At 34.0% G+C, this 27,091-nt stretch overlaps 2 protein-coding genes across 3 annotated transcripts; one reads left to right on the top strand and one right to left on the bottom strand.

The window, feature by feature from the left end:
- The first annotated feature begins 2,624 nt into the window (after window positions 1-2,624).
- LOC132283286 (inactive protein kinase SELMODRAFT_444075) lies at window positions 2,625-10,442 on the top strand. 2 transcript variants are annotated; one of them, XM_059785223.1, is made up of 10 exons: window positions 2,625-2,976; window positions 3,140-4,198; window positions 5,179-5,333; window positions 5,423-5,517; window positions 5,724-6,757; window positions 7,285-7,445; window positions 8,604-8,680; window positions 8,764-8,911; window positions 9,117-9,266; window positions 9,803-10,442. In XM_059785223.1, the coding sequence occupies exons 2-10, from the start codon at window positions 4,018-4,020 to the stop codon at window positions 10,049-10,051; spliced, it is 2,250 nt and encodes a 749-aa protein (XP_059641206.1). In that variant the 5' UTR covers window positions 2,625-2,976; window positions 3,140-4,017; the 3' UTR covers window positions 10,052-10,442. The 2 variants fall into 2 exon arrangements, with proteins under 2 accessions (XP_059641206.1, XP_059641207.1); XM_059785224.1 differs by having other exon boundaries at window positions 3,149-4,198.
- Window positions 10,443-11,758: 1,316 nt separating this feature from the next.
- Window positions 11,759-17,690, bottom strand: LOC132284021 (protein WHI4). Its single transcript, XM_059786081.1, has 10 exons — window positions 17,351-17,690; window positions 15,815-15,877; window positions 15,191-15,272; window positions 14,758-14,832; window positions 14,329-14,407; window positions 14,124-14,169; window positions 13,123-13,229; window positions 12,837-12,906; window positions 12,148-12,230; window positions 11,759-12,042 (listed from the first exon to the last, which is right to left on the bottom strand). Exons 1-10 carry the CDS (start codon window positions 17,549-17,551, stop codon window positions 12,012-12,014), a joined length of 837 nt encoding a protein of 278 aa, XP_059642064.1. The 5' UTR covers window positions 17,552-17,690; the 3' UTR covers window positions 11,759-12,011.
- Between the last annotated feature and the right edge of the window lie 9,401 nt (window positions 17,691-27,091).

The following is a 27,091-nucleotide window of genomic DNA, read 5'->3' on the forward strand; positions in this document are numbered from 1 at the left end:
TGTGTATATTCTGTGATATTTATTAATTTATTTAAATAGAATGTTTTGAAACGCTGTAATTTTAAGGCACACTATAAGACCACATAATTTCCTCAACAGGAAGGGATCCAAGTCGGAATATGCGTGCAGCTACATTCATTTTTATTTATTTTTCAATTGTTTATGTATTATATATATCACTTGCTAAGTTGCTATCTAGCGGGCGCTCAGTCTCTCTTTGTATATAAAGGTTTAGGGTTTAGGTAGTTTTGTCATAAAAAAAACTATATCTTTATAAATAATAATGGTTTAATATAGGAAATTAAAAAAAGTGTTAATGATTTCATTGGTGAGGGAGAAAAATGTAATTGTTGCTAGCAATTAAGTAGCCTTCAAAAAAGAATTATGTTTGGGAATCTGATTCCTTAACTAATTCTACAAAAAATCTGACTTTTAGTTTGTACCTCATAAAATTGAAATGTTTCAATCTATTTTTAAGAACATGCAACAATTACAGTGATTGTCATCGTAGTCATAGTTGTTGGTAGCACGTCAGTACATTATTTCATGTTCAATAATTCAATTATGGAGACACTTCCACCTTAACACCTCATATAGGAGTTATATCTTTTTCTTGCACGTCATTTGTATTCAATAACTTGGATATAAATTTAAGATTTAATCCAATAATTAGTTAACGAATTCAAATTTAATAATTCGTTTAATTAAATAAATTAGATAAGCGTTGCGATTTTTTTATTTGTCTTTGACATTCTATTATTTTTATTCTAATCATTATTTGCCATTCTCTTTTGATATTAAATATTTTTTTAATTACACCCTCTGTCAAATCATAAAATCGAATATTAAAAAAATAGTTATAATTAAAAAAGTTTCCAAATATGATTTGAATCGGATCAATTTACAGGTCTACATCATTCTCAAAATCTTACATTGTTGGATGGTGGTACAATTTACCCATCTTGTAAGCCCAACACCCTTTTCATCCCATGTGAGAAAAGAATCTCCACGTTGAATTTTGGATTTGAATCCAAATTAGTGTTCATATCAGATTAGAAAATCTAAATTACAGTATGTATAAGCTTTTATTATATGATATTATCTCGTCTCATATTAATTGTTCATTTCAAAAACTTTAACTCAGTGCCACATTTTATTTTTGAGCCATTTGAGCTATTTTTAATCATATTATTTTTATATACTTATATATTATCTATATCTCATATAAGATGTCAATTTTCACAAAAATTGTTAATTAAATTTTTTGAAATGAATAACTAATATGGAACGTATGTAGTATTTTTCTTGGAAGCTAAGTAAAAAAAAAAGGTTTAGTTTCTACATCTAGACAATATAGACCCACAAAAACCATAGCATACAAGCTTTTGGACTGTGGATTCAAGTTCTATGCTCATTGCGAAGATATGTGAAGTATTCGAAGATTTGTTTTTCGTTTCAGAGTGAAAATATTTTGAGGTAACCCGAATATGCTTCCACACTTTAATTTCTTTGGATTGAGAATCTCTTTTTCTTTTTACTTTTCGTTCTAACACTATGAAGAGAGTCTTTATTTTGAAAACTTTTTTGTCAATTATTTGCAAATCAAGAGAAACTTTTTTCTTTTTTTCACAATTGAGATAGAACTCATACATACCATTGTTAGATTAATCTAAGGATCTTCTTTCTCAAAAGTAGAGCCGTGTTTGGGCGCCTCCCATTGTAAACCAAATGGGATCCCCTAAAAAGCAAAGGACAAACTCAAAAGCCAAACTCCACCTTTTAACTCACCCTGTAAACACCGCGCTGCGCGAGTTCAAATCTCAAAAACGCTCCCTTCGACGTCGTTTGTCACATCCCCAGAGCCAGGTCATTTTCGAAATTTCCTCCAAAACTAGGCCCATATCCCCATAACCTAAATGGCTAAATCCATCAGACTGCGATTTTGTAGCAGTAAAAAAATCTGCAAAACAAAGTAAAAACTGATTACTGTGGTCAACTTCGGGATTCGTGTAACACTAACACTTCATTGTATTGTATTTTTACGTGAAATATGAAAATCACTGACACTGAAGTGATTGCATATATATATATATATATTTAGGGAAAATTACATATACATGGAGTCAAAGTTTCATATTTACTTAGAGACTGAGTCAAAGTTCCATATTTCTCTAAAATGGATTGCTGAGGTGGCACATGGTTTTTTACTATTTAGAAAATTATGGTGCCTAAAATGCCCTTTCCTGACAAAAAAGTAGTACCTTCAGTGTAAAAAAGTAGTACCTTCAGTTCAAAAAAGTAGTACCTTCGGAGAAAAAGTAGTACCTTCGCGGGTGTTTAAAAAACATGGTACCTGGACGCCAAAAAGTAGTACCTTCAGTTCAAAAAAGTAGTACCTTCGAAGAAAAAGTAGTACCTTCGTGGAAGGGTATTTTAGGCACCACAATTTCTAAACAGTAAAAAATCATGTGCCACCTCAGCAATCCATTTTAGAGAAATATGGAACTTTGACTCAGCCTCTAAGTAAATATAGAACTTTGACTCCATTTATATGTAATTTTCCCATATATTTATATATCTATATCTACACACACATATGTATGTATATATGTGTAGTACTACTATGATATTTTGGGGATATAATTACAGCCTCGGTGAGTTAGTTGTGTTGAATTGAAACCCTAAACAGTTGATTACTACGGCTACTACTACTACTATTTCGCGTTTGGATCTCTCCTCTTGTCTTCCACTCGCTTGCATTTTGCATTTAATCTCTCTCTGAGTCTGTACCACTCTCTCTTTCTCTCTCTCTCTCTATCGGTTGCTGTTTTGATGTGAAAGCAGAGGAAGAACAAAACAAACAAAATCGATACCAGTACCAATCGCAACAATAATAGAGTAGTATTGCCCTCTCTTTTCGGACTTCAAACCACCATGTGCTCAAACAATGTCACAACTTTTCTTTCAATGAATTCAGTAAGCTCACTCTTCTCTATTTTTTTTACTATATCTATTAGCTGTTGTTCTATCTTTATCTATATATTATAGGTGTATATATGTGTTGTGAATGTGATTTGATATTTTGGATTTTGGATTTTGATTGTATTTTGGGAATGTGATTTGATATTTTGGATTTTAGGTTTTGCAGGTGTGCGAGGCTCTGATTACTGTATGATTCTGTTTGATTAGGCTGAAATTTGAGTTTTGTAGCCGAAGATTCTACAGTTTTTGGTGTGGTATTGGTGATTTGGTGATTGATTTTTGGGTGAGCTTGTTTGTCTAAATTCGGTGTTCAGTCGCATTCCACTTAATTTTAGAGAGAGAAAAAGATTTTTAGTGAGAGAAGAGTGTTTTGATTTTTGGATCTGGAAAACAGCTCATATGCATGGATATTTCAAGTTTGACTATGTGATTTGAAGGCTTGTAAGGATTTTGGGGTCGACTTTGATGCTCTGTCGTTTGTGTTGTCGCATATCATGTGCCAAGCAGTGTTCTGAAACTTCAAACAAGTCTGAGCTCCCATCAAAACTTTTGGATTCATTAGGTTCTGCAATAGAGGTTTTCTGCAGATCTATTCAAGAGATCTGCACTGGTTGCTATATTTGGAAGATTGGAGTACACATTTCTCTGGTTGTGTAAACGCAACATCAAATTAAATTGAGTTGTTGTGAGCTTTGAGATTCTTTAAGTTTGGGTAAAATAGCTTAAACCCTTGCTAATTTTGATTTTCTTGAGAGAGTGGTGGTGAAAAGGGTCTTGTCATTTTGAGCTTCTCTGGCTTGGCAGTGTCACAGAACAGTGAGATGTCGGCGGTACATGTATGAGAATCATTGCTTTGTGGTGGGAGCAAAGTACACAATAATGCAAATTATGTTTTGTTGTCGTTGTTGTTTTATGTAGACATTGTATGCTTTTTTGGATTCCTGGGGTTGTGTTCTTTTGTGAACATATGATATTCATGGGTTTGGAGGGTTGGATTGTTTAAGAGAGGAGTTTGGGTACTATTTTTCTTTGCTAATGAATAGGGAAATGAAGCGGGGGAAGCAAGAGAAGGAGTCGGACGTCGCGGAGAAGGTTGTCGTTGCCGTTAAGGCAACCAAGGAGATTCCCAAGACTGCTCTGGTGTGGGCTTTAACTCATGTTGTTCAACCAGGGGATTGCATTACATTGCTAGTTGTTGTCCCTTCGCAAAGTTCGGGTACCTTTCTCTGCCCTCCTTTTCATCTCCTTGCTCTCTAATTGCAAATTCTTTTTTGTTCATGATGCCAAATTATTTCAGTAATATTTTTCATGCACCTTGTTATGTTTGATCTTTTGTCGCATAATGATTTCCTTTCCTCTTTATTTGCAAGGGGCAAAGTACTGATCATTTGGTTAAATTTTGTATATGTGCCTTATGGAGGGCAATTTTGTCATGGTTGAATGTATTAAACACTCAGCTATCTAGTTATCTAGTTGATAATTGTTGTCATAACAGGAAAGTAATCCAGATATTTCCATGGTTTATAAAATGGATTTAGTGCTAGATCTTTCCTCGGTTTGATTTTATGCTACTCTGTCTTATTTGATCCCAGGCATTAGCTCGGCTGCTCATTTGGTGTGTTTTCTGTGTAATCAGATTAGTTGTCTTCTCTGTCTGATTAGCTTGCAATTTTCTTATGGTTGCATAAGGGAAAAGAAGAGTCTCTTATTGTCTTCTCTGTCTGATTGGCTTCCTTTTTTTTATTATGGTTGCATAAGGGGACAGAAGATCCTCTTATTAAGTATCTCTTCAGTCATTAGAAGATATGAGTGTCTCTCCCCCCTCCCCCCCGCGCCCTTCTCTTTGGTTTCCTTAATTGGAATTTGGAATTCTGTGATTTTCTGTATGTGGCACATTTTGAACTTGTTTGGCTTCATATGAGTATCAGAGTATTGTTACCAAGTAATTAAGCTGTAATTATGATTTACATTGGGAATGAAGTCTCTGGTATAATACCTGTCTTGCAGTTTTTGACATATATATATATATATATATATTAGGAAGTTTTTCAGTTTTTGATTTTGTGCTGGGAAGATCCTTATGATCATCATTTCCATGTCTTTATCATCTATTTTGAGTACTTTATGGCAACTAAAGATTCAAAAAACCTTTGACAGATACAATACTGACAATCATCTATATCTCCTATTCTTCAGGCAGGAAATTATGGAATTTTCCTAGATTTGCAGGAGACTGTGCCATTGGCCACCGAAAGTCTCATTCGGGAACAAGTTCAGAACCGAAATATGACATTACTGATTCCTGCTCCCAGATGATCCTTCAGCTTCATGATGTTTATGATCCTAATAAGGTTGATTCCTCAATTTATATTTTCATGTCAAGTGTCATACCTTCTCAGTGGTTGCTGATTTGTGTTTATTTCTTGATTCTGTTTCATAGATAAATGTGAAGATAAAGATTGTTTCTGGGTCACCATGTGGGGCAGTGGCTGCAGAAGCAAAGAGAACTGAAGCTAATTGGGTTGTACTGGACAAGTAATTTTCTTTGTTTTGAGGCATGCAATTAATATGTACCAGATTATGAAGTGATATTGGTTTCAAAAATCATTAAAAAAAAATATTTTTCTTTTTAATTTCTTCATTAAGTTAGTAGCCTTAGCCACTAATTTTTTAGTTTACCAAACATGGTCTAGCTTTTCAATTTATGTTCCTTCTGTGATTCCTTTTGTCATTTATTGCAGAGAGCTCAAACATGAGGAAAAGCGTTGCATGGAAGAGCTGCAATGCAACATTGTGATTATGAAACGCTCCCAGCCAAAAGTTTTGCGCCTAAACTTGGTCGGATCACCCAAGAAGGAATCTGAAACAGCTTGTCCGTTACCTTCTGAACTAGATCAATCATCTGAGAAACAGTCTAAAAACAAGACTGATGATGCAAACTCCATTCGAGGACCTGTTGTGACTCCAACCAGTAGTCCAGAGCTGTTTACTGCAACTGAAGTTGGAACGTCATCAGTATCAAGCTCAGATCCTGGAACTTCTCCATTTTTAATCTCTGAAATAAATGGAGACCTGAAGAAAGAGGAATCATTGAGCACAAAAGAAACTCTGGATCATGATGAATCAAGTTCTGACACAGACAGCGAAAACTTGTCTCATTCTTCAGCAAGTTTAGGGTTCCAGCCATGGATGGCGGAAATTCTCAGTTCTCATCGCCAATCCTTGCAACACTTTGAAGAAAGCTCACAAAGATCAAGCAATAGGACTCAGAATTCCACAACCAAGGGTTTTCTAGAGAAATTCTCTAAACTTGATCGAGATGCTGGATACGGAATGACAAACTATAGAACTGATCAGGATTTCAGTGGAAATGTGCGGGAAGTAGTTTCTCTATCCAGAAATGCACCTCCTGGCCCCCCTCCTCTGTGTTCAATATGTCAACACAAGGCTCCCGTGTTTGGAAAGCCTCCTAGGTGGTTCACTTATGCTGAGCTGGAGCTTGCTACTGGAGGGTTTTCACAAGCTAATTTCTTAGCTGAAGGAGGCTTTGGATCTGTCCACAGAGGGGTTCTCCCAGATGGCCAGGCGGTTGCTGTCAAGCAACATAAATTGGCAAGTTCTCAGGGGGATCAAGAGTTTTGCTCTGAAGTGGAAGTCCTAAGTTGTGCTCAGCACCGAAATGTTGTTATGTTGATTGGATTCTGCATTGAGGACAGGAGAAGGTTGCTGGTTTATGAATATATATGCAATGGTTCCCTAGATTCTCATCTATACGGTAATTTCTACCCCACTGGAATACTCAATGCTATTACTGCAAATGCAATGCCTATGCAGCAATGACTGGCCAATGTAATTTGTTATCATTGTGAATAAGTCTCCTGCCAGCCGATTTTAAGCCAAAAATATATAAAATTAGCATAAAGATTTAAGAAAAACCTGGGACTTATTTGATTGTTGTATCTTGTATGTAAGTCTGATGGATTTCCTAAGAGCGTCTAGCTTATTAACTATTTTGCTGTCTTACACTAGTTCTTGGCAATTGGCATTACAAACCTCTTTCTTCCAATCAGTGAAGCATAAAAACTTCGACAGAATGTGAAGATTTAGTCTCTAGAGCTTGACTAGTATTACTGCTTGAAGTAAAAAAACTTTGAACAAGTACTTGACTTTTCATTTCTTAAAGTACACCTTGTTTGTAGGTTCATCACTATCAATATTTGGAGCATAAAACATTTAAAATGTTTCAATTAGATTGTTTCTCTTTTCCTATAATTGTAGCTAAAATGATTTTGTTACTTTCAGGACGTCATCGAGAACCATTAGAATGGTCTGCGCGCCAAAAAATTGCTGTGGGAGCTGCTCGAGGGCTGCGGTATCTTCATGAAGAATGCAGAGTGGGTTGCATTGTTCATCGTGACATGCGGCCCAACAACATCCTCATCACCCATGATTTTGAACCACTGGTATGGCAATTCTTAAACTTCCTTCTAATAGTTGAGAAGTCTAGATCTTGAATGTATTTTCATTTTCATATATTCGTCGTATTCGTTGCATTCTTTCGACCTCCCCCTCAAACAATAAGAAGGAAGAACAAAAATAAAGAAATTTCTCAGGAAAACATTATGGATGTTCTAATTTATTAAACTTAATGAGGGCATCTTCCAGTCTGTAAAAAGAACTTCTCATCATACTGTACAGTTTGAATGTGGAATCATGATCAAATTATCTGCTATAAACAGTCAATTTCTTAAAGGATATATTAGAGGTTTGGGATAAATTGTTTAGGTAGGAAAAACATTTATTTCTATTTGGCAAACTGGCGGACTTAAAATAGTTGACATTTCAGTAAGATGTTCTGTAACTACTCTTTTGTAGGAAAAATTGGCTCCCCCTGGGTACTAAGAAATTCTTACTTCTGTTATCTTGTTTCTTTTATTTTTTTATATGAATTTCAGCATATACACAAGTGACCATCGATTCAGTGCTTCACATGGTTTACTTCATATTTACTCCTAGCACATACTTGAGAGTTGTATAGTATTGGTTGAAGAACTAATATATAAGAAACTGCTGTAGAGAATGTGTCATCGATGGTTAATGCAAATCATTCATCCTGATTTGTTAATCTAGGATATGGATAAAATTAAATGAACTGAAAATGTGTAGTGAGTTATATAAATCTATTAATTATGAAAATAAGAGGAACTCATATCTTTATGGATCACCGTTCGAAGTAACTAAGAACCAAAAAATTTGTTATAATTACAATACACAAACACAAATTACAAATTATTTTATATGCTGGAGATTACCACTATCAATAATTATCTAGGAGAAGGTGTTTGTTAATCTAGGATATAGATAAAATTAAATGAACTGAAAATGTGACGTGAGTAAGATGGATGTATTTCTTTACGTGAATTGCTATTTAGACATTCAAGAATGTAAGCGTAGATGCAACTAAAATTTACTTTCATAATGGTAATTCCTTCAATAATTGAGTAAGTTTTTCTTGATTACATTCTTTTCATTTTTTAAATTGGCATTTTCAGTGTGCAATGTATTTTCATGAACGTAAGTTGTAACGTGTCGCAAACTAAATCAAATTATTGGTTTGCTAGGTTGGAGACTTTGGCTTGGCGAGGTGGCAGCCTGACGGAGACACTGGTGTGGAAACAAGAGTAATTGGAACATTTGGGTATGTATTGAGATGTAGCTTTTAGTTGTCTTGGACCATCTTTGTGATAATAGAACTCAACTATACTATTCTGTTCATTGTAGGTATCTGGCTCCAGAATATGCTCAAAGCGGCCAGATCACTGAAAAAGCTGATGTTTATTCGTTTGGTGTTGTATTGGTGGAGCTTGTTACCGGACGAAAAGCTGTGGACCTCAATCGGCCAAAGGGCCAGCAGTGCCTCACTGAATGGGTATATTTTTGTGATATTTACTTATCATGTCCAATGACCAAATATTACGCATTAAGATCAAGTTATGCTGTCCATGTAAAATTGTTGAAAAGCATTACAGTTTGCCGAAACAAATGGACAAGGATGAAACAATAGTTGTATCATCTTGGTCGTCCACACTTTTTTTTCCTTTAGCTTGATGTTTATACCCTTTGATTTTAAACAGGCACGTCCACTGTTGGAAGAATATGCCATTGATGAATTGGTTGACCCACGGCTTGAAAACAACTATAATGAACAGGAGGTCTACTGTATGTTGCATGCTGCCTCCTTGTGCATACGGCGGGATCCTCATTCAAGGCCTCGCATGTCACAGGTAAGAGAAATATTTGCAAGGAAAAAAAGTTGGTCATCTTGTAAATACTAATGCTCATTGATCTTGTGGCATTTATTAATAAGGCGGCTCAAATGGAGTTATAATAGTTGAGTATTAAGCTTCTGCAATTTGATAGAACAGTGTTAAGGCCAAGTTATTTGTGGTTGTGTTTGACGACAATGTAGAGACCTAAATCTAAAGTGAACCCTAGTGAGGAACTCTCAGAAACTGAAATGTGGAGTGACAAGACTTAGTGTTGTTAAATACGTTGCAGTATATGGTAAATGGAACTAAATTGGAAGCTGTGTGGTTTTTACATTGGAATAACTTTCCTTTACCAAGCTTCAAAATGCATCTTACAACGAGTAGCAATCCTTCAAATGCCATCTGTAAAAAAGCATTTTATAAGTTGAAGCTGGTTTCCAACACAAGGGTCTCCGACTCTCCGCTAGATTGTTTCATTGTCATCTTTATGGCTTTTTTGTGATAATTTTGGTCCGACTATTGCTTATGCATTTCGTGTTTGCATGTTAAAGGTGCTTCGAATACTGGAGGGCGACATGATCATGGACTCAAATGGCATGTCAACACATGGGTATGATGTGGGCAATCGCAGTGGAAGGATTTGGACGGACCAACAGCAGCAGCGACATCAGCACTACAGTGGTCCGATATTAAATGAGGCATTCGAAGGGTTTAGTGGGAAGCTCTCCCTTGAGTCACCAAGGCCACCTTTCTGGGAAGTAGATAAAGCCAGGAGAACTTCATGTGAGGAAGACTTGTAAAGAGCTTCCTCCTCTTGAAATGCATGCATGGTATTATATGCCGAAATTGTGGAAGCCTCGTATTTTTTTGTCCAATCCCATCTAGGTCTTATATTTGTATAGTAGAGGGAGATTAGGGATCGTAGGGTTTTGTGATGCGTTCTGAAATGAAGCAAATTGGCAAGATCTGAACCTACGTAGATAGGTTTTTGGTTGGATCAAAGCACAGCAGTCAAGCAGCAATTACAGCTTCATTTGTTCTTGAACGTGATTGTTTGCTATCTTTTCCATTCATTCCAAGTTAGTTCAAAAGGTTTACAATCAAGAAGTGTAAATGTTAATGTCACTGCTCTGTGCTCTTCTCATCGTGATTGTGTATCACGTCCATAAATAGTCAGTCGCTGTTTTGAAACTGAGCCTCCTAAGTCGACCTTGGAAGCTTGCAGCATTAACTAGGTCAAAGAGATTCGGGCTCGGAATGCCCTCAGCTTGCATATTTCAGAATCACTACATTTGTTTTAAATTTTACCTCTTTGAATGCTGAATTTCACGGCCACACTATATTTTTGAATTTCACTACTTCGGTGAATTTCATCATTTTTATGAATTTTTAACACCATAAACTTCTCATTCTTGAAAATTTAAATGATAAATTTTACTATTTTCATAGGCAAGTAAAAATGGTTGAATCACGTGAAATTTCACATTGAAGGGAACCACGAACAAAATTGTGGAAGAGGATTTTGATCTAAATATAAGATCGGACTTTTCATGAATAAATTTGAAAAATATTTTAAATTATTGGGTAGGTATGCAGCAATACTCAATAGTAAATAAGTTAGTGCTCACCTGTTACAGTTGGTATTAAAGTCAGACTTAATCCTTGATTCGTTGTTACACCGGGCTCGGAGGCATTCGAGTGAGCCTACCTGTGTAGGCAAGGTGAGACAACTGCAACGAGGGTGTTGCGAGTTCGAGCAGGGAAGAATGTTACAAGGGCACATCGGATCCGGATGAAAAGTGAAATAGGTATAAATAGGTAGATATGCAGCACTACTCAATAACTTAAACTTTTAGGTAAATGAACTAACGCCCACCCATTACACTAATACTATAATATTTACATATTAATACTATAATATTTACATATTATTACAATGTTATTTATCATTATTTTTTTCCTTCTCCCATCTCTCTAACTTGTCTCTTTTATATATATATTTTATTTTTCTTGTTTGATTTGTATCTTTTTTTCCTAATCATTGTTTGCTAATCCCTTTTGATATTAATTTTTTTTATAACAAAAAAAAATATATATATATTATTTAGATTGAATTTCCAATTAATAACAAATCAGATATGAATTTAATTCTAAATAATTCGTCGAGTTATTAAATCAAACATACTCTTATCAAAATTTAGATCAGATTAGACTTGAGCCGATCCATATTCAATCCGTTTACAAGCCTACTATTTACAAGAAACTCAACCTTCAAATCAAAAGAGATTTAATAAAATACTAATCCACGAGAGCTTTCAAACCACTAGAATCATGTAATGAATCAAATGATACCCCCACAACAGATTTTATGTACTTCCTAGCACTGCTGAGATTGTTAGAAGGAATTCATATGATGCTCAAATGAAAAACTTTGAAGCTGGCAATAAGCATGCATGGAATCGAGCTAAAGTTACTTTCTCTGGTTGAAAGTTTGATTCCCAGGTGACTTTAATATTGAAGTGCTAACCAAATTATGCATTATTAACTGCACTGAATGAACCACTTAAATTTGTAGTTTTTTCAGTAGTTCATAGAGTTTGGCAAAGTCCCCATGGGTTCTTTGTCATGGCAACACATCACCATACATGCACAGATGTACTCAATGAAGACAAAAAAAAATAAATAAAAACCCTAATTTAGTGTCCTTTGATAGGTAAGGTGGAAACTCTTCTAACTGTTCCTTGCTCTTTCAGCTTTCTTCTAAGATTTCCTCATCTTAGACCTTGCATACCTGAAGAGGATGATCAATGAAAATATTATTTAGCTCTGCGGTCACTATAGAATGTTATCAGCAAGGGAATGAAGTAGAAATATATAAAGAGTAGGAAAAGAATACTCTATGTGCATGCCACCACGGTCTGACGATGGTAATGTGCTTGCCTGAAGAGCATTCATAGCCTGATTTGCTTGTTCAATGTCCTGTCAAGAAGAAAACCTGTGGATGAGATCTTACGAACACTCACAACTCGCTTCACTTGGCTTTGAATCACTCTAAGATATAATAGTGTACATATTCTGAAAACTAATTTCTGTAATATGCTAAAGTAGCTGGTCGCCATTTGCATTCTGGTTAAAAAGAAAAAACTTTCTTTGGTCTACACAAGAAGCAGCTGGTCTCTTAATACCAATTGTTATGTATGAAAAAAAAAAAATTCAGATGTAATATGTTAAAGTAGCTGGTCGCCATTTGCATTCTGGTTAAGAAGAAAAAACTTTCTTTGGTCTACACAAGAAGCAGCTGGTCTCTTAATACCAATTGTTATGTATGAAAAAAAAAATTCAGACGGTACCTTAAAAGCTGAATTTTTTTTTTTTCATACATAACAATTGGTATTAAGAGACCAGCTTAATATTAAGAGTTTATGTTGTCATTAAATAATAATAATAACAATAATCCAAGATAAGTTTAGTTATAAATAAATTCCTTTTGAATAATACTCCATGATGAATATTACAGTAGTAATTAGATGTCCCACTGCATGTACAAAATTTAATTGCATACTTGCAGTTTAGCTGTATGTATACCTCAAAATCAGCAAATGCAACAGGCATTCCACCCCTAGCACGCACCTTGAGCAAGTTAAAGCCGGGATATCTGGTACCAAAAAGAATACAAATCAAGTACAAACATGCACCTAGTAATCCCAATTGACAAATTTGACACTGTACACAACCCTTAAGCAACATATGGACAAGATACGATTACAAACTTAAGTGGCAAACATCAACAGAAGAGAATAGAGCATTTTAAAAGAGCACATAAATGTCGATAGAAACAAAGATCAAAATTAGGAATTCTGGGGTTACTTACTGAGATAGAACTTGCTTCAGTTCATCTTCGGTGCAAGTAGGACCTAGATTTGCAATAAACAAAGTGGAACATGCTGAGACACCATCAACCGCTTTTTCTGTCTGATTCTACAATATCAAATAAAAAAAACAAGCAACAATTAAGACATCATCATAAAAATAGTATAGAGGCACTTGCTACACAAGTATCTGTTATTCTCTTGAAACTTGCACAAATTTCTAATTTATGAAAGAAGAACAGATTAAAAAATGGAATAATTTCCGTGGCCCGTCAAATGAATAACAATAAAAGTATATTACAAAATTCATTCATAAAAAGTTAAATCAACTCAAAAACCTCTAGTTAAGGCTTTCTTTTTTCCCCTTCTTTTCCTTGCTCTGATAATTATGACACACACATGTACCAAGCAAGGCCAGAACCCCCAACCTTCCATTTGGGAGTGGCAGGAGATAATACTCCAGCCTCTCTGCATGCGGAGGTAAGGCAGCATACTGATCCTCCCCAAACCCTGCAATGGCAGGAGCCTCGTGCACTGGGTTTGCTCTTTTAGGAGATAATACTCCAGCAAAGAGCTAGTGGCAAGGACATTTTTCCAAAAAAAAATTGTCACCAAAACACACACACACCTGCAGTATATGACAATAACAAACCCAAGGGACCAAAAGCAGACACAATATCCTACACCGAATAACAAAATCCAAATATTAATATTTTGCTCGTCAGAGTAATAGTTGCTGTTTGCTTTTACATGCCTATTTATCAATCTCAGATATATCACATGGATAAGTGTAAACTACTACACATTATTCCAATAGTACATTAAACTTCTAAGGTAATTAAGAAGGAAACAAGAGTGAATTATTTTTTTACTAACTAAGAACAAAAGAAAAATTATAATGTTGGTCATTCTGCTAATGACACAAATTACAAAGAATCTTCAGTGTGCAAGGAAATTTTTTTTACAAAGACAGAAAAAAGAAAATTTCTAAATTTTCACTCACATTTTCGGCAACTACAGCATTTTCGGGATTAATCTCTGTCTCGCCACTGATGATCATCAAACAGAATGGAATTAGATCCACCAGAGAGGATTGTAACATGCATGAACTTTAAGAATCATTTTTAATACTATATGACAACCATTGCAAAATATAAAAACCAGATTTTCTAACTAAAGAGTTATTCTGCTTTCTCAGAGTTTTCAACCTCTTTGCGATCTCTGAATCACCCTTGTCACCAGAATCGGGTTCTTCATTCCCGGACGGTTCATCAGATTCACTATCTCCTGTATGAGCAAAAGATGCCAACTTGTACTTGTTAGTCATAGAATCAAGATCAGGTAACACCGCTCCTTTATACAGATTCTCAAACAACGAGGCAAGCAATATCAAAGATAAATAGTGGATGCAATTAGTGGGCACGTGGATAAAGTAGTAAACATTGTGTCTGTGCGAGAGTGTTTGGGTGTGCGTGTGTTTGTTGTTATTGTTGTTGTTGTTTGTTGGGTGGAGGGGCATAACAAATTAACACTATGGGGTTGATCCCGTGTAAGGATTGTCAGCAGAATTGAAGTGCAAAAGATGAAAAGTATCAGCTTTTGTTTTTTTTAGTTACATTATTTATACAACATATTACCGTCATCACTTGATGTTTCTTGGGTATCAGCTGCACCATTAGTTCTTTTATCAATAACAACATACGCTCCACTTCCTGTGAAAACAAATAATGTTGACTGATCATCAACAAAGTAAAGGAGATCAAAAATATCAAAACAAACCAGAAACTTTCAGCATTTAATTAGTAAGGGTCTGCTAGGTTTGTCACTCAGAAAATAGTTTTTATTTTCAGAGAACTGAAAATCTGAATACTGTACAAAAACTCTGCTTGGTTTAGTTTTATGACGGTTATAAAAAAGGTCTGTTTTCAGATAGTTCTGTTATCTTTTACAGTTCTCTTGAAAACAGTTTGTTTTCTGAGTTCTTGAGAACTGTTTTCCGTGTGCCAAACCAAGCAGGCCCTAAACATCTTCAAATTCTAATATTGATCAATAAGACATATATTTGCATACCTGGCTTGCGTTTTCTCCTTGAGTTTGATCTGGCCAGTTCAATATGCAGAACGTAACTAGCTTGTGGGTCAAATTTTACACCCTGAAAAAAGATCATCAGAATCAGTGGATAAGATGCATAAAATTTTGAAAGCTCACTAAAAAATATCTCTGGTTTCGGTTTAAATCTCTGTTGGACCATCTCTATTCAAAGTGGACTTAAAGTCTTAAAATTAAAACCGGAAAAATTTTCATATAGTGCCTAAGTCACCAGATCTTCTCCTAACTTCGATTTTCTTTGGTTCTCTTGCTGTAACTGTATAATACATAGATTCGGATACACGTATTGACAACCAATTAGATGGAATGTTGGTGTATTTCTTTTTTTATTTGATAAGTAGTTGGTGTAATTTTTGAAACAAGAGGTGAATTGTCTGCAACTGTCAGAAACCTCGACAAAGATAAGTGTAATTTACCCAATTATATCCACCATGAAACCAGTATGATTCCTCCAAAAGTTATCAATTATAAGAATCATTATCAAATATTATTAATCAATGGATCGGATTTATATAGACAGAACCCAGATAAACCAATATGGATTAAAAGTAAGAGATATATCCAGTGATAAAGGTAATTTCTCACATTTAATGCATGAAGAGCTGCCATTGCTGATTGATTATTAACAAAGGTCGCAAATGCAATAACCTGCAAGAGACACATGAATTCTCCAAGGTGTTGTTACCTGCTTAATAAATTTTCTGGAAAAAGATTGAAGCTTGGAGCAATAAGTTTTTTGGAGAAAAGAGAGTAAATTAACAGACAAATGACAAAAAGTTGCTGTAAAAATGCGAGTGTCTACAATACTACTAAACGAGCTTAATCTCACACATCATGAACTAATAGCCCATCCGAATATGTCAAAGAACCTTGGGAAGAGAATTAAAACATAATTCTTGTAAAAATAAAAATAAAAAGACAAAATTCTACCATGACCAAACGTCAAATATACCTCTCAGTTTCATAGAAACATACCGAAGGTAACCATGAGAATGTTAAATTACTCTCTCTCTCTCTCTCTCTCTCTCTCTATAATGCACTTGAAGCAGCAAGCCGTGCTAGCTAATTAAATAAAAGGACCATTGTTTTTACCATTGGCTTTTCACTGAAAAATAAATAGTATACTGAACTTAACCAGAGGTTTTTAACAATTCTGCAGGCCACATTGGAGATATTCAAAATTACACTAATTTCATCTCCCTTTTCTATTTCATCGGCACATATATCTCCTCCATTGTTTGCCCATTACATCAACAAACAGTTGGATTGCATATACTAGTTCTTTATTGATCTTCTAGGTAGGTTTTGTATTCCCATGGATGACCCTCCTGTGTAGTTGGGATGCACTCATTTGACATTGTTGATACTGGTTCACTTCCCAGGAAAAGAAAAACGACTCCGTAATACACAGTTAGATATACATGTCTAGTCTAAATATTAACAAACCTACAAAAGTTCATCCATCAAACTAATCTTGGCAAACAATCCGATTTCTGAAAGGTGCCAATAAGAACAGATAATTACTTGGAAACCTCTTACCAATAAACAAATTAGTTGGAAACGGGATCGTCATACACAAACACAGAGACAGATATATGTATGAATATTAAATGAGTACAGTTAGCAGTCAAACACAAATGTCATACTACACCCATCTGGTTATTGAATCCTAAAAAGAAGCAGAAGCCCTAAAATTAGTGACACGCTATAACAAAAACATCAGAACATTTCAACTCTTAATGATCATTTAGGAAAACAAGCCCTAGAACAATCAAAATGTAACTCACAGAAATAGAAAATTACTTCAAAAAATTACACACACATAAATAGTTGTACCTAGAAAATAATTAAAATCCCGTAATAATTAAAAAATCTTAATAATCTAAATCGCTGCATTTGCTTTCTTATCATAAACTTTATAAATAGAATAAGTAAAAAAAACCCTAGAATTTTCGTTTATAACCATAAGAACGTTCGGTTTGAGATGGCTAAAAACAATCATTCGATGAGGGGTTTTCGTTATAAATAAATTGCTCCATCTACTATCTATCAGTAACCAAACGAAACACAGATTTTTTATTATATACATTTATAATTTTTCTGGACGAAAAAAAAAAAAACCTGAGTGCCGCGACCGGTGTACTTGAGCTGGCAAGAATCGAAGCCGGGACGGCGGCGAAAGAGGTTGTGGATCTCGCGGGCTTTAACGTCGTCGGGGAGGCCGGAGACGAAGAGAGTGTTGATGCCGCTTCGGTCCTTACCGCCGTACTCAGCCGCTTGTTGGGGGAGATAATAGGGATCGTACGGCTGCTGATGAGCCATCACGGCGTGCACCAGATTGTACTTCGCTGGGAGGAACGGAAGGGTATTTGTAAATCTAACGATGGATGGTGCCGTAAATCATCACTTCACTGAGGGGAGAGAGAGAGAGAGAGAGAGAGAGCAGAAAATGAAACAAAAGTGGATGTTGATATTGTTTCACAAAATTGAAATTTTAAGTGCTTTTTTTTTTAATTAAAAATTAATTTAAGTGTTCAGAAAGTCATTGTGACTAAACATTTTATTTAATTTTAATTGATATTTAAAATTTTAAATAATATATAAAACTCGTATGACAATACATTTAATTTGAAAAATACTGATTTCTATATCTAAATCTATATATTTATGTTAAAATTTATTATGTTTAATAAATTAAATATAAGTAGGTTGTGTTGGAAAATGTTTCAAAATATTTTTATAATATATTTTAAAATATATTTATATATTATTAAAGTAAATTATTTTGATTCATACCTTTTTAAGCAATCAAGTTTAAATGTGTTTACATCTGTATGAACAAAGGAGATGTTTTTGCACTGGACTCTTGGTAGTCTCAATGAATGTATGTGCATATATGTTTGATGATTATTTGTCTAATAGTTAGCCTAAAATCATATTTGATAAGCTTTCTATTATTATTTAATTATGTGAAAAGCTGTTGGAAAATATAATTGCTAAGATTTGTTACCATATTTGTATTTAACTTTCTGTAATTTCTTTATTATAAAATACTTGTAAATTAAGAATATTGTATAACAATTATTTTATATTCTCTATCTATTAAACTTTTTCATTTGACCTATAAATAGAAGTAATTATTGTATACAAAAATTAAGAGTATAATAAAGATATGTAGCCTTTTGGACTTTGTGTGTCATAGATGTAAGCCTTAATAGCTGAACCACATATATCCTTGTGTAACGTTGTTGTGACGACCCTGGTTTTTAGGCCAGTGCGTCTTGTGATGAACCGAACATAGATCTGATAACGAATCCATAATGCGAAAGCAGACGATAAAACAATGGTCTCTAGAGATATAACACGTCTCTAAGACACCAATGTGATCCTCAATGAGGTCACGGAACCCAAATAAAATAAATACGGAAGCGACGTTTCAAAAACGAATAAGAATGAACCTAGGAGCAAAATGGTCATTTTCAAAATAAAAGTAGGTGCTACCGAGCACACCATTGGAAAGACAACGAAAAAATAATAAACTTAGATTTAAGAATCACTTGATTTGGAGTTCGGACGAAGAAAATATGGCTAACGGAAGAAAAAAGGGTAAAAAAGTTAAAAGGAGTTAACCCAATACCATCTAACCGGTTACAAGACTTTCCTAACTGGTTACAAGGCAAAACAAAATGGTCGCAATGCTGCCACAAGTCATCTAACCGGTTACGAGAATCAGCCTACCCGCACAGTTGTACTACAGATCAACAAAAAGCTGACAGTTAGGGTTTTTTGGGGGAAAAAAATGGATTTTTGAGGGCCGAGATGACATTTTTTGGAAAAAAGTTGTGAAGTAACCCCGCCCAAAAAAAAAAAAATCACGTTTTCTGGTCAACCATGTCGAGACCAACATTTTTTTCTCAAGTGAAATACCTAGAATGCCCCTGTTGACCTTAAGGATTTCATCTAAGGACAATCTAGAGGTTTTGATGATAACAAACCATTAATGGTGTTTAAGGACTAATGTTTACATTGAGTGTTATAAATTATTCACATTCAAAGGATGACCTCAATGAAGCACGAAAGATCATTCCAAGTATTCTATTATTCAAGATCACATCAAGGAAAGCAATGGATACAAAGAAGACATGAAGTTGCAAAGAAACAAATGCAAAGTTCATCCAAAGATAGCTTGGATTACAACGAGTAAGAAAACAACTCAAAGAAAGGAAGAAAACAAATCTATCTAAAAGCCTACACGATCATGGACAAAGCGTGAAGAAAGGGGTAGATAGAATGATGAGTGTTTAGGATTCAATGTCAAGGTATTTATGATGAATCCATTTGAAGTTCATCTCTATAGGACCATGCATATCATATCATCATTCATATATTCCTATATATATTAGCAATAGACTATGCACTTTATTCATATATAATTGCACATGAAGTCATTGCTAAAGAGTGAGTTAGTTCAAGCTCGCATAAGCTTTGAAAGATCTCATCAGTTGTGCTAGAAATGATACGACCATGCACATCAATCATACAATTTATATTGGTCAACAATTAAGGCATGAGAAGCCTTCATTACCATGAGTTGGTAACGGACATTAGGACCACAGAAAGATCGTCATGAAAAACTGTATTTTTGGCTAAGTGTGAAAAATGAAATTTTGAAATAATGATTATTTCAAAATAATTTTTCCCGGTAATAACTCTTTATACTTCAACTAGCCTAAATTGATTTTAACATAATTTTTGACCAAGTCTACATTGGTCTACATAAGGATTCATTTTTACCAAAACTGTCGAAAATCCAAATTTGTAATAAAACTGAATTTCTACATTTTGATTTAGTTGGATTTCAATTTTCTAGTATTTTTTATTGAATCCAAATGGGGTTATTTCCTTATTTACATTGTAAACTTAAAATAAATGGACATATAAATACTGTAAAGACATTTAATTAAATATTTTCAATGGAAATAAGGTATGTGCAGATGTTCTGTACACAAACTGTCTCATCTGTTAACTTAGAACAAAATTTCCTGAAGCAGTAGTTTCATTTCTGCAGACCGAAATGTATAGGCAAATCATTTCGGACGACCGAAATAAAGGAGCAAATGAATCGGACGAACTGATTCTAACAGAGAGTTTTGGATCAAAGGATGAAGGTATTTCGGATGACCGAAACAAAAGGGTAAATCATTTCGGTCTACCGAAATAAAAAGTGATAGCCAACCTTAAACTATTTAGGACGACCAAAACACAATGGTGTTTCACTTCGGTCGACTGAACCTGCGCAGATTCAAATCTGAACGGTTATTTTACCTTGAAACTCGAGCACTACAGCTATGTTTTTAAATTGGCTGCATCAAACTCTATAAATAAAGTTGGGGACTTCGAGATTTAATGTTGCTATCATAGAGAAACATCATATAGCATCCAAAGAGCTTTTGTTCTTGTATTCATACATCCCATATCATTAGATGAGTATTAAGCTTCAATCTATTCATATATATACTATAGAGTGAGCTGAAAGTTGTACATCATCTGTGAGAGATATATTTGTACTGAAATTCTGATATTCAAATCTAAGGACCTTAAGGATTTCATCTAAGGACAATCTAGAGGTTTTGATGATAACAAACCATTAATTGTGTTTAAAGACTAATGTTTATATTGAGTGTTATAGATTATTCACATTCAAAGGATGACCTCAATGAAGCACGAAATATCATTCCAAGTATTTTATTATTCAATATCACATCAAGGAAAGTAATGGATACAAAAAAGACATAAAGTTGCAAAGAAGCAAATGCAAAGTTCATCCAAAGATAGCTTGGACTACAACGAGCAAGAAAACAACTCAAAGAAAGGAAGAAAGCAAGTTTACCTAAAAGTCTACACGATCATGGACAAAGCGTGAAGAAAGGGGTAAATAGGATAGTAAGTGTTTAGGATTCAATGTCAAAGTATTTATGAATCAATTTGAATCTCATCTCTATAGGACCATACATATCATATCATCATTCATATATTCCTATATATATTAATAATAGACTATGTACTTCATTCATATATAATTGCACATGAAGTCATTGCTAAAGAGTGAGTTAATTCAAGCTTGCATAAGCTTTGAAAGAACTCATCACTTGTACTAGAAATGCTAAGACCATGTACATCAATCATATAATTCATATTGGTCAACAATTAAGGCATGAGAAGCCTTCATTACCATGAGTTGGTAACGGACATTAGGACCCTAGAATGATCGCCATGAAAAACTGTGTTTTTTGCTAAGTGTGAAAAATGAATTTTTGAAATAATAATTATTTCAAAATAATTTTTCCTAATAAAGACTAGACTAAACTGATTTTATCATAATTTTTTACCAAGTCTACATTGGTTTACATAAGGATTCATTTTTACCAAAACTGTCGGAAATCCAAATTTGTACTAAAATTGAATTTCTACATTTTAATTTAGTTAGATTTCAATTTTCTAGTATTTTTATTAAATCCAAATAGGGGTACTTCCTTATTTACATTGTAAACTTAAAATAAATGGACATATAAATACTGTAAAGACATTTACTTAAATATTTTCAATGGAAATAAGGTATGTGCAGATGTTCTGTACACAAACTGTCTCATCTGTTAACTTCAAACAAAATTTCCTGAAGCAGCAGTTTCATTTCGGCAGACCGAAATGTATAGGCAAATTATTTCGGACGACCAAAATAAAGGAGCAAATGAATCGAACAAAATTTCCTGAAGCAGCAGTTTCATTTCGGCAGACCGAAATGTATAGGCAAATCATTTCGGACGACCAAAATAAAGGAGCAAATGAATTGGACGAACCGATTCTAACATAGAGTTTTGGATCAAAGGATGAAGGTATTTCGGACGACCGAAACAAAAGGGTAAATCATTTCAATCTACCGAAATAAAGAGTGATAGCCAACCTTAAACTATTTCGGACGACCGAAACACAATGGTGTTTCATTTTTGTCGACCGAACCTGCACATATTCAAATCTGAACGGTTATTTTTCCTTGAAACCCATACACAACAGTTATATTTTTAAATTAGCTGCATCAAACTCTATAAATAGAGCTGGGGACTTCGGGATTTAATGTTGCTAGCATAGAGAAACATCATATAGCATCTAAAGAGCTTTTGTTCTTGTATTCATACATCCCATATCATTATAAGAGTATTGAGCTTTAATCTATTCATATATATACTCTAGAGTGAGCTAAAAATTGTACATCATCTGTGAGAGATATATTTGTACTGAAATTTTGATATTCAAATCTATTGTAAAGCCTAAGAGAAGGTGTTCTCTTAGCAAAGGAAGAAGGAGCAAGTTAGCTTCAATTTGTAAGGGTTGGTGTGACCTAAAGGAAAACTAAGAGAGGTTGTCTCTTAGCAAGGTGAAGCAAAGAGTTGTTTTATGTAAATGTTTACCCGTAAGGAGGTACCATAGTGGATTAGGAAGTTTCAAGAGGGGTCTTGAGCCGAGGAGTAGGAGTTTTCGAACCTCGCTAAAATCGTCGTGTGAATGTTTGCAAATCTCTTTTCCCTTATCTCCTTTACATTTATATTATTAATTATTTATGCCTATATATTGATTATTGCATAATTGTTAGAAAGTTTTAGTAAAATTTGCAAAACCCAAAATTGGCCATTTTTTGCCATAGACTCTATTCACCCCCCTTTTAGAGTCAATACTTAGGCAATAGCCTTTAAACTAGATTATATAAAAAAAAAAAATAAAAAAAAAAAATTGTAAAATAAGTCCATAGGAGGCTCAAATCACCTAAGAAAAGGTTTTTCTTGAAAACGATCATGCACGCAAACGTAACTTACTTATTAGGGCTTGTTACAATAATACACGGCTTAAAAATACCGTCGATGCAAAATATGACCTGTCAAACCTCAAATATGTGAAAAATGTCATTTAAAGACAAACAATGCGACAACCGAACCTAAATGCAATCAAAAGACCGTTTAGCCCTTGGCCACACTTCATGCATATCAAATTAGTTTTAGTGGAGGTGCTCGTGCACACTTTGAACCACCCGATTTGGAAATGAGCCCTTAAAGGCTTAGATTTTTCTATTTTTAGACCAAAAATGTAATATATGAAACTAATATGCAAAACGTAAAACAAAATGGTGTTGGCCCTTGGCCACACCTCATCATATTAAATAAAGGCCAAATATTGAATTTCATACCCAAAGCACACTTCGGTGCAAAAATGACATGCTAAGATAATAATTTTCATATTATTCACATTAAAGACAAATTTCAACATTTATCAATATAATATGGATTCCAAATAAAGTTTGGCCCTTGGCCACACATCATATACATAAAATGAGTATCAAAAGTGTGCTTAGGCACACATTACAAGTCTCAAGATAAAAATAACATTTTTTACCTAACTATACATTACAACTTGAAAAGTAAAACTCAAACATGCTAACACTTGCATGTGAACAAGAATACATTTAAAAGAACTTCAACCCAACGAAACGACTTAGGGATATTGTGCATCCCGAATCAAGGTATCCGTACCCGAAAAATAACTCGATAACTTTGGGGTGAGTAAACAAGTTACTCGTAGAAGATGAGCATGTCACGCCCCTAGACCGTAGTCCGAATTTTGAACATAACACACAAACAATCACAGTCTCAAAATAAATAAATATCCCTGTAACATGTCTCAACCACACATCTACATATCTACTATGGAGAGAAAAGAAAAAGGAACGAAATTTCTTCTGCAGAATTATTTTGTTTACATTTTTTTTTTTCAATGTAATACACAAGTCATCACACACACACAAAATACAACCAAGTGCCCCTCCACATGTCAATCATACATATAGCCAAAGCATGCACCCATGATATGACTAAAACATCCATCATTCTTTACCAAATGCCTATTATGCTATTTACATAATAAAAGTCTACTTTACCCTTTATAAAATAATCAAATGCCAAATATGTTATTTGCATAATAAAAGTTTATAATACCCCTCACCAAACAAAAAAATGACATTTAAATAAAATTAAACACATTTGCAAAAATAATCATAATTCCGACAATAAAATAAAAATGCATGAATGCCAACATATCCGGAAAATGATAAAAATGCAAGTACTCACAGAGCATGCAAAGACCTAATGTTTTACAAATTTATTAAGTTGTTACAAATCAATTCATACGGTTCATGCCACTTAACGTCTATGTCCAAGGTGAGACTCGAGGAGCATCCTAAGTTACTTTAGATCATTTCTAGCATAAATCACATTATTCATGGAATTTAAACATAGAAGCATATGATATAACGCAACAATGTATAGATTATCAAAGTTATCAACTTAAAACCTAAAATGCGAAAATAACTAAAGTGGGTCATGTCACCTAACGTCTATGTTCCAAATGAATCTATATGATCGTTTCTAAGCTATATTTGAACATTATAGCATAAATGTATTTAACAACATCAAAATTGCAATGATTCATTAGAAATCACAATGCGTAAATGTACTTAACAACATTAAATCGCCAATAACCAAAATCACAAGTCACAATTAAACATTGATTATCAACTTGAAATTGAATGCGAAATCAAATAGTGGAAGACTTGGACATCAAATCTCAGAGTAAAACCAAGAGCTAAACGGTTATTCCGAGCACTAACTCGCTAGGAATACCACCTAGTGCACACCATAAAATAGGGAGAACTCGTACCTACCGCACTAGAGCCAAACTCTAGCCATATCTTTGTAACAATGTTCCAAGTGACTCCAAAATCAATAAATAAGTTCACAACTTATACGCAATTAAATAATGCACGAAATCACTTTCCATGCACAAGTAGGTTGAAACCACGAAATCCATGTCTTAGGATTTCAATTCTAAAATGGCATATATAATGTCAAGTCTTTACTGTGATACAATGTACAAAACAATATCATCTACTTAACAATTTAAATCATGCCTCCATGGTAAACTTTAAACACTAATTCTACGACATTGTAGTAAGAAATTTACAAGGTTAATAATATCAATAATTCACAAGAATCTCATATTACTACTACATAGTAACAAGTTAGCAATTTCACTTCCAAAAATGCACAATAAACATTCCATATTCATAATATTATGAAATCACAAGAATATAGTAATCTACTAAATTAATAACTTCTCTACACAAGTTATATCTACTCATATGTTTAATTGTATCAAAAGAACTATTAAATAGATTTTAATTAACTCATTTAATTAAAATCTCTAAATTTCAAAACTTATCCAAACATTTTCAATTTAATATATATTAAAGAATATGCCAAGGCCATTAGCAATATCAAAATAAAAATCCAATTAAGTGACTAAAATACTTAAAAGAAATTTAATTAAACTAATTAATTAATTTTCTTTAGATTTTAAATCAATTCCAAATGTCCTCAAATTAACGTAAGTTAAAGAACATACCAAGGCCTATTTTAATATCATATTACAAGATGATTTCATGTTAGTTACAACCATGTGAATTAAATGTTATACAAATAAAATAATTAAATTAAATTTTAGATTCTGAACAAAAGCATCCATATAAATTGTATAAGTATCAATAGCATGCAAGATAACAAAAATATAAGCCTATAACATCCCCTACCTCCATTTGAGATGAAATTTCAATTCCCACTGAAAAGAAACTGCTCTGAATCCGATGATATTGCTAGGTTATGTTGGGGACAACGAGGGAAGCAACTTTAACCTTTGAGGCACCATGAAAATTCAAACTCGAACTCAAAACCCAAACTCAAAAATATTCAAAAACGGATTCTAATAAGGGGGGAAGGAATATCTCACCATGGCTTACAATAAACGCTAAGGCACTACGGCAAAATTCAAGAGGGAAGTGGCCGGAAAACAAGAGAGAAGGGTGGCAGCCCAAGGTTGCCATAAATGGCCGGCTGAGGAGGGAGGAAGAAGGAACAAAAGTCCACTTTTGGAAAAGTGGAATTTGCGCAGACGCGCTCAAACTGTAAAACACTGTGAATGAAAAAGAACCGAAATAAGATAAAATAAATAACGGAAGATAAGGACTGAGCTTAACATTACGAATACCATAGCGTCGCTTTAGGATTCTTTGTATTTTAGTGGGAACGCTCCATCACTCCATCAACTTATTGTCACATTTACACATGCCTTTTGCCCCCATTGGGATTTGGACCCTCAACCTTGCATTTGGAAGGTTAATCTTCAATGATTAGGATATATGGGAATCCCTACCTCTTCTTCAATCTTTGGTTGATTGGGATGTACTAGAATCCCTTGTTTTTTGTTCTTTTATTTTGATTTTGTACCTTTTTTCAGTTCCACTTCTTACAATTCAAAAGCTAAAAAAATTTAAAAAAAAAAATGTTAATAACACTTACAAATAATGAAAACACACTACACTAAATCATATACATACCACAAAATCAGTAAAGAGTGGTTTCCCACTCGGACCCGCCATCCCTTCTTTTCTGGATCACAAGGAATCGAAGTTCAATAGTCAAATTTAAACACCCCCTGAACTATAAAAATGTTAATCTGCACGTGCATGGAATTTATTTTAGGGAAAAAATCACATAACTCCCTATACTATTATTTTCGTCCAAAAAAACCTCATGAAAATTAAACACCCCCTGAACTATAAAAGCTCACTAAGTTGTTCCCAAATCGATATAAAATGACAAAACTGTCCTTATAATTTAATTGTTAAATTTAAAACTTATAATGTTATTGTAAGATTACAAAAATACCCCGGAGTAACCCATAGACTACTCTAATCCTATTATA

Source organism: Cornus florida, unplaced genomic scaffold (assembly GCF_030987335.1).
Source record: "Cornus florida cultivar Cherokee Brave unplaced genomic scaffold, ASM3098733v1 CherokeeBrave_3.0.0_Hap2_Chr11, whole genome shotgun sequence".
Classification (NCBI taxonomy): domain Eukaryota; kingdom Viridiplantae; phylum Streptophyta; class Magnoliopsida; order Cornales; family Cornaceae; genus Cornus; species Cornus florida.

Coding starts and splice junctions, on each gene's coding strand:
- LOC132283286 (XM_059785223.1), top strand. CDS start 4,018: ATGAATAGGGAAATGAAGCGGGGGAAGCAAGAGAAGGAGTCGGACGTC. Junction 5,334..5,422: donor ATGTTTATGATCCTAATAAG/GTTGATTCCTCA, acceptor TCTGTTTCATAG/ATAAATGTGAAGATAAAGAT. Junction 8,912..9,116: donor AGCAGTGCCTCACTGAATGG/GTATATTTTTGT, acceptor GATTTTAAACAG/GCACGTCCACTGTTGGAAGA.
- LOC132284021 (XM_059786081.1), bottom strand. CDS start 17,551: ATGGCTCATCAGCAGCCGTACGATCCCTATTATCTCCCCCAACAAGCG. Junction 15,878..17,350: donor ACACCGGTCGCGGCACTCAG/GTTTTTTTTTTT, acceptor TGTCTCTTGCAG/GTTATTGCATTTGCGACCTT. Junction 14,408..14,757: donor AGAAACATCAAGTGATGACG/GTAATATGTTGT, acceptor TTGCTCATACAG/GAGATAGTGAATCTGATGAA.